This window comes from Mustelus asterias, chromosome 4 (genome assembly GCF_964213995.1).
Source record: "Mustelus asterias chromosome 4, sMusAst1.hap1.1, whole genome shotgun sequence".
Classification (NCBI taxonomy): Eukaryota; Metazoa; Chordata; class Chondrichthyes; order Carcharhiniformes; family Triakidae; genus Mustelus; species Mustelus asterias.
Window position 1 is genome coordinate 2,913,667 of NC_135804.1, and position 8,341 is coordinate 2,922,007.

Sequence of the window (8,341 nt, forward strand, 5' to 3'; positions counted from 1 at the left end):
CTGAGCGAGTGCTGCACTGTCAGACATTGCTGTACAGTACTGAGCGAGTGCTGCACTGTCAGACGCTGCTGTAGAGTACTGAGCGAGTGCTGCACTGTCAGACATTGCTGTACAGTACTGAGCGAGTGCTGCACTGTCAGACGCTGCTGGAGAGTACTGAGCGAGTGCTGCACTGTCAGAAGCTGCTGTACAGAACTGAGCGAGTGCTGCACTGTCAGACATTGCTGTACAGTACTGAGCGAGTGCTGCACTGTCAGAAGCTGCTGTACAGAACTGAGCGAGTGCTGCACTGTCAGACATTGCTGTAGAGTACTGAGCGAGTGCTGCACTGTCAGACGCTGCTGTACAGAACTGAGCGAGTGCTGCACTGTCAGACGCTGCTGTAGAATACTGAGCGAATGCTGCACTGTCAGACGCTGCTGTACAGAACTGAGCGAGTGCTGCACTGTCAGAAGCTGCTGTACAGAACTGAGCGAGTGCTGCACTGTCAGAAGCTGCTGTACAGAACTGAGCGAGTGCTGCACTGTCAGAAGCTGCTGTACAGAACTGAGCGAGTGCTGCACTGTCAGAAGCTGCTGTAGAATACTGAGCGAGTGCTGCACTGTCAGAAACTGCTGTACAGAACTGAGCGAGTGCTGCACTGTCAGAAGCTGCTGTAGAATACTGAGCGAGTGCTGCACTGTCAGATGCTGCTGTACAGAACTGAGCGAGTGCTGCACTGTCAGACGCTGCTGTAGAATACTGAGCGAGTGCTGCACTGTCAGAAACTGCTGTACAGAACTGAGCGAGTGCTGCACTGTCAGACGCTGCTGTAGAATACTGAGCGAGTGCTGCACTGTCAGAAACTGCTGTACAGAACTGAGCGAGTGCTGCACTGTCAGAAGCTGCTGTACAGAACTGAGCGAGTGCTGCACTGTCAGAAGCTGCTGTACAGAACTGAGCGAGTGCTGCACTGTCAGAAGCTGCTGTAGAATACTGAGCGAGTGCTGCACTGTCAGAAACTGCTGTACAGAACTGAGCGAGTGCTGCACTGTCAGAAACTGCTGTACAGAACTGAGCGAGTGCTGCACTGTCAGAAACTGCTGTACAGAACTGAGCGAGTGCTGCACTGTCAGAAGCTGCTGTACAGAACTGAGCGAGTGCTGCACTGTCAGAAGCTGCTGTACAGAACTGAGCGAGTGCTGCACTGTCAGACATTGCTGTAGAGTACTGAGCGAGTGCTGCACTGTCAGACGCTGCTGTACAGAACTGAGCGAGTGCTGCACTGTCAGACGCTGCTGTAGAATACTGAGCGAATGCTGCACTGTCAGACGCTGCTGTACAGAACTGAGCGAGTGCTGCACTGTCAGAAGCTGCTGTACAGAACTGAGCGAGTGCTGCACTGTCAGAAGCTGCTGTAGAATACTGAGCGAGTGCTGCACTGTCAGAAACTGCTGTACAGAACTGAGCGAGTGCTGCACTGTCAGAAACTGCTGTACAGAACTGAGCGAGTGCTGCACTGTCAGAAACTGCTGTACAGAACTGAGCGAGTGCTGCACTGTCAGAAGCTGCTGTAGAGTACTGAGCGAGTGCTGCACTGTCAGAAACTGCTGTACAGTACTGAGCGAGTGCTGCACTGTCAGAAACTGCTGTACAGAACTGAGCGAGTGCTGCACTGTCAGAAACTGCTGTACAGAACTGAGCGAGTGCTGCACTGTCAGAAACTGCTGTACAGAACTGAGCGAGTGCTGCACTGTCAGAAGCTGCTGTAGAGTACTGAGCGAGTGCTGCACTGTCAGAAGCTGCTGTAGAGTACTGAGCGAGTGCTGCACTGTCAGACGCTGCTGTACAGAACTGAGCGAGTGCTGCACTGTCAGAAGCTGCTGTAGAGTACTGAGCGAGTGCTGCACTGTCAGACGCTGCTGTACAGAACTGAGCGAGTGCTGCACTGTCAGAAACTGCTGTACAGAACTGAGCGAGTGCTGCACTGTCAGAAGCTGCTGTAGAATACTGAGCGAGTGCTGCACTGTCAGAAACTGCTGTACAGAACTGAGCGAGTGCTGCACTGTCAGATGCTGCTGTACAGAACTGAGCGAGTGCTGCACTGTCAGAAGCTGCTGTAGAGTACTGAGCGAGTGCTGCACTGTCAGACATCCCATCTTTTGGATAAGATGTTAAACCTGGGGCAAATTCTGCCCTCTTACGTGAATGTAAAGACACTGGTTCAAAGAGTCCAGGCCAATATTTATCCATTCTGTCACATCCGCTCATGATCACAGTGTGTTTGTGGGAGCTTGCTGCTGAGTTATTTACAAGAGTGTATAAAATAGGGAATTGACTGTAAAACACTTTATAGTTGTTACACATGTTTCTCCTTTTCCCCCCCACATACTCTCTGGAATTTTGTCCCTAGTATACGTCTTGTATAAATGCAGTTGAACAAATGGGCTTGTAAGCCTGTACTGGACAACCATAGCAAGACAGCCGCTTGGTGAAATATGTTCAGGAATGTCAGGGGAGTGGCTCACTTTTTTTAAAAAAGGAATTCACTCTCAGTATGCGGCCAATCCCTTGTTGTCCTCGAGAAGATTGTGGCGAGCCACCTTCTTGAGCCGCCGCAGTGCAGGTGCTGAAGTGTCGCCATCATGCTCGATAGTTACTCCAAAGGGCAGTTAGAGTCAACCAGCTTAGTGAGAGACTGGAGTCACGCAGTAGACCATACAAGCTCTACAGTGCGGAAGCAGGCAATTCGGCCCATTGAATCTGCACTGACCCTCTCTCTGAAAGAGCACTCTACCTAGGCCCACTCCCGCCTATCCCTGTAATCCTGCACATTGATCATGGCCAATCCACCTAACCTGTACATCTTTAGAGCATGGGAGGAAACTGGAGCACCCGGAGGAAACCCACGCAGACACGGGGAGAATGTGCATACTCCACACAGACAGTGACCCAAGGCCGGATTTGAACCCGGGCCCCTGGCACTGTGAGGCAGCAGTGCTAACCACTGTGCCATCCTGCACCAGATGGGTTACAGACCCTATTCTCTTCCCCAGAGGACGCAGTGGACCAGTTGGAGTTTTACTGACAGTTTTTTGTTATCACCTTTATCAATACCAGATTTTGAAAATATTTGATTTCAAATATCCACAGTTTTTTGGGATGTGGGCGGTCCAGCTAGGCCAGCATTTGTTGCCCATTCCTAACTGCCCTTGAACTGGTGGGATATGAACTCATGTTCTCTGGATTACTGGTCCAGCAATGTAGTCTGAAACCACGTCAGGGATTTGCCCCACTGAAGTTCGCCCAAAAAAACTGTTTAAACATGTAAGCAAGTTCAAACCACAGTTCAGGATACCACGTCTAAACCAGGAAGTACCCCAAACAATAGACAGAATCATTGCACATTTTCAAAGCAAAATGTGAATTTAGTTACATTTTTAAATTTGATATTAAAAAGTGTGTTACTAATTCCCTTTTCAATACTTTCAGTAGTTTAAACTATTAAATTTTGAGTGAGTTCAGACACGTGGTAATGCCCTTCCCCTCCCCCCCCCCTAACCTCAACACCACTAGTTTCAGGATTCAACTCACACACTCCACAAACACAATGTGGTAAAATTTCCAGAACTTCACCCCAGACTCTCAGGGAGCAGAAAACGCACAACTCAGTTTATCTGTTTCCCCTCATTGTCTCTGCAACGGGGGTCAGGTTAGTATCAGCAGTGAAGGGAGATTCTGATAGTTATTTGTAGATCTGCAGATTTTGGGTTTATTTCTGACAAGTCATGCTTGGTCAAATTGCATCAGATCGCAGTCACCCGATTGCAGCAATTCCTTTCGGTACACTGGGCAGAGGAATCTCGAGACCATGGGAATAAAGGGGGTGATGAAAAACCACATTCCAACCAGGGTCACCTTCCACTATCCTGCTAGTGACACCATCCAATGAGAAGAGAGTCATTAACCAGTCACAGTGATCAACCTCTATCAATTAGTCTACAACAGACCCAGAGATGAGGTCAGAGATACTCACAGTGGGGGAGAGATTTGGGAACTGTAAGCTCAAAGTGGCTTGTTCCTCCCAGCACATTACACTCACTACATGTCAAGTTGCTCAAATATTGAAATTCCCTGTGCCAATTACTGAAATAAATTCATCGAATGGATCAATCACAACTGAGAGAGTGGTGAATCTGAGGAACTCTTTGCCGCAGAAGGCTGTGGAGGCCAGGTCATTGAGTGTCTTTAATACAGAGGTAGATAGGTTCTTGATTAATAAGGGGATCAGGGGTTATAGGGAAAAGGCAGGAGAATGGTGATGAGAAAAGTATCAGCCATGATTGAATGGCGGAACAGACTCGATGGGCTGAGTGGCCTAATTCTGCTCTTATGTCTTATGGTATTCACTATCTCTCTGGGCAGCCTACCCCACACTTGTCCACTCACTCACTGAAATAAAGTTTCCACAGATTAGTTAGGGATTAGTTAGGGATAGTGTAGGCCATGTCATCTAGTTCTGCTGTTCTGGACAAGGTGAAAGAGTATGTTATGGTTTATATTATCCAGTCCATTTGGAAACACCACAATCATATCGACCTTAAACCTGCTCTTTTCTGGTGAGATGTCCAGTGTCATTTCTGATATTCCAATTCTTTGTCCCTTCAATCATACAGTCACAGGGGTTTACTGCAGGGAAACAGGCCCTTCGGCCCAACTTGTCCATGCCGCCCCTTTTTTTTTTTAGAAACCCCTAAACTGATCCCAATTGCCCGCATTTGGCCCATATCCCTCTATACCCATCGTACCCATGTAACTATCTAAATGCTTTTTAAAAGATAAAATTGTACCCGCCTCTACTACTAATCATTCTAGTTGTTCTCTCCTGTATTACCTCAATAGCTGTGATATCCTTTAATATTGTGCCACAGTGCAGTAGAGTATTCAATACGCAATTGCAATTATTTATAGAGGTTCAATATCGACCTTTTAATAAAACATCTGATTTACTTCCAGATTTCCAGAGTTGGCAGAACTTTCCTTTTTTATCTGATTTGCTTTGCTCAGCCACCCAGCATTGTTGCAATAGCTTCAAGTTTATTAGCAATCAGGAACGTCATTCCCTAAGTGTAGATCAGTTGGCGCCATACGGTATCTTAATGTATCTCTGTATCCTGCTAATTCATACTCTATGGCCTGATTTCCACTCCTCCTTCCCTGAACACTGACTCTCTATTGAGCTCCAATTCAATGAATGCTGGGCGACTTCCCTCATGTGCATTGCAACAGGTTCTTTGAGTCTGTGGGGCACCATGGCATTGCCCCATCTGATATCTAAGCTTACCCACTATCCAGACGGTAGCAACCAGGAGTGGAAACACTGTCTGTGCATCTCAGTCAGGTCACGGGGACTCAGGCTGGTTGTAGCACTCCCAAAATTCCACTGCTTCAGATGGACAACTCTCATTGGTCCATGCAGTTTAGCAAATCACTGAAAACTTAACATTAAACTGGAATTTCCATATTTAACCTATTTGACATTCATTAACAGCTCAGTTACATTATCAAGATCACAAATTGAACTAGTTACAGAAAAGCTTTTCCCTGCGAAAGTCATGAATTGGGAATTGCAATTTTCAACAGCTCCTTTTCACAATAACACATCAATGTAAATGCTTGTGTTAAAGTCAGCGAGGATGGGGAGGTGTCCAAGGGAAAGCACTGGTTGTTGGTCCACAACCTCATCAACTGATGCTCAGGCCATCGCTCGAGGAGAATCTCTCCAAAAACATCATCCCCAAAACAGAGACAAATCAACACAGATTTTACTATAGAATCCTACAGCTCCGAGAGGAGACCATTCTGCCAACCGTGCCTTTGCCAGCCTTTAAAAGAGATCAGACATGGGTGCAGAAGTCGGCCATTCGGCCCATCAAGTTTGTTCCCTCATTCAATGAAATCACGACTGAGCTGATACAGCCTCCCATCCATTGACTCTGTCTACACTTCCTGCTGCCTCGGAAAAGCAGCCAGCGTAATTAAGGACCCCACGCACTCAGGGCATTCTCTCTTCCACCTTCTTCCGTTGGGGAAAAGATACAAAAGTCTGAGGTCACGTACCAATCGACTCAAGAACAGCTTCTTCCCTGCTGCTGTCAGGCTTCTGAATGGACCTACCTTGCATTAAGTTGATCTTTCTCTACACCCTAGCTATGACTGTAACACTACATTCTGCATTCTCTCTTTTCTTTTTCTATGAACGGTATGCTTTGTCTATATAGCGCGGAAACAATACTTTTCACTGTATGTTAATACACGTGATAATAATATATCAAATCAAATTCAACTCCACTTTCCTGCCTGATACCCCTGGCTCCCTTACTGATTAAAATAATCAGTAGATGCCATGGCCGAGTGATTGATCGATCATGCACAGGACCGCTGAAGGTTGTTGTAACAAGGGGATGTGTGTGGAACAAGCCCAGCTTCTACCTGAGATGAGTGAGGGAGCTGCAATAAGGGCTGTATTGTTATTCTGGGAGATTATTGCAGGGACACAGTGGCAGCTGAGTGTTTGCTGGATGTTCCCACTAGTTGTACTCAGGGTTTGTGCCCCTCGGTGCTGCAATGAAACAGGATATAGAGTGAGTGACTAAGCAGAATGTGAAATGTAGTTCCAAACTCCCCCGTGCTGGGCAGCACGTAGACACACAGGAGTCAAACCCCACTGGGTGGCAGCCCAGCCTCCTGCTCCCTGCAACATTCCTCCATTCAATAAGGGGCCAGTGTTGGGTGGGAGGAGGGAGGGAGGGAGGGGAGGGTAACAATCCCTGGTGATTGCAGACTCAGCCCCGCCTGTCCATCTGGTCACTGTAGTCTGACTGAGCCTCACACAAGAATGCACTCGCACTCACCTGAAGTGCTTGAAGCGCTCGGGCTCCGCTTCAAACATCTTCCGCAGTTTGAGACTGGCAGAGTTCCGCTGGTGCCAGTCTGCCAGCGCTTTGTAATTGGCATCGGCGGTGAAATCGTTGGCCATCGTGGCTGGAGAGGATTCCGGCTGGGGGGTGCCTGTGTGTAGACTGGGGGGTGTCTGAGCTCCTGGTGTCTGTGTGTAGACTGGAGGGTGTCTGGGCTCCGGATGTCTGGTGTCTGGGCTCTGGGTCCGGATGGAACGCGGAGACTAAGGATCGGATGTGAAATTGCAAGTGTATCCGCGGATCAGCCAATCAGAGACACAGGACACGCCCCCTGCCGGGAGTCCCGACCAATCGCAGCTCAGGAAACAGGATGACATCACAATGCCCGCCCCCGGCTCTGAAATGGATTTTGTTACAAACCCGAATTTGCGGCAATTCAACCGGGAGAGGCTCAGCCGGGCGCCTCCCCTTTCCCAGCCCAAAGCCTCCCAACCCCCGAATCCCCCTCTCCCGGGTTGGGAGAGTCTCAGCCCGGCGCCTCCCCTCTCCCAGCCCAGGAGAGAATCCCTGTCCGGAGCCTCCCCACCCCCGAATCCCCCTCTCCCGGCCCGGAACCGCCTTGTTCACCCCTCTCTCCCAGCTCGGGAGAGGCTCAGCCTGGAATCTCCTCCCTCCCGGCTCGGGAGAGGCTCAGTCCCGAGTCCCCCGCCCCGGGCCGGGAGAGTCTCAGCCTCCTCTCGTTAGGGAGAGAGGCTGTGGGCTTGCCCCCAATGCAGGGAGCTCAGATCACGGATGGTTATGGTTACATTGAAAGGCTGGCTCGCTTCACGCCATTGCAGCCTTTGCTTAGACTCCAGGATGGGAACACACGTCTGAAGGTCATCAAGTGAAATCCAAGATGGAGTTTCTGTTTAAAGAGCTGAACCAAATCCTTTGCTGCTATCTGCAGGTCACGCTGGGACACAGATATACAGCAGCAAATGTGCAGGGGAATTACAGAGCAGTGTAAAACTATAGAATCTGATAATTTGGGATTTAATCACCCAGGTGTATACTCAGATACAGTGAGAACTCTCAACACCAGGTTATACTCTGATAGGAACAGAGTGAAAAACAGAGAGGGAGGAGAGTTTCTGAAGTCAGTTCAGCAAGATTTTCTTGATCAGCATATTCTGACCCAATGAGAAAAGAGGCATTGCCTCTGGGGAATGAGGTGGGTCAATTGAATCAAGTGACATTTGGGATGTTTCGGGAGTCGTACTCGTATCATGTTTTGATTTGGGATTTGATTTATTATTGTCACATGCATTAGCATACAGTGAAAAGTATTGTTTCTTGTGTGTTATACAGACAAAGCATACTGTTCATAGAGAAGGAAATGATTGTAATGTTACAGTCATTGCCAGGGTGTAGAGAAAGATCAACTTAGTGCGAGGTAAGTC

The 8,341-nt window shown here is 48.5% G+C and overlaps 1 protein-coding gene across 1 annotated transcript in view; it reads right to left on the reverse strand.

The window, feature by feature from the left end:
• gpib (glucose-6-phosphate isomerase b) overlaps positions 1-7,840 on the reverse strand; it is a 40,991-nt gene extending 33,151 nt beyond the window's left edge. Inside the window, exon 1 of the mRNA XM_078210525.1 lies at positions 6,894-7,840. Coding sequence (XP_078066651.1) covers positions 6,894-7,018 — 125 coding nt within the window. The 5' untranslated portion in view covers positions 7,019-7,840. The remainder of the gene's footprint in view (positions 1-6,893) is intronic.
• Between the last annotated feature and the right edge of the window lie 501 nt (positions 7,841-8,341).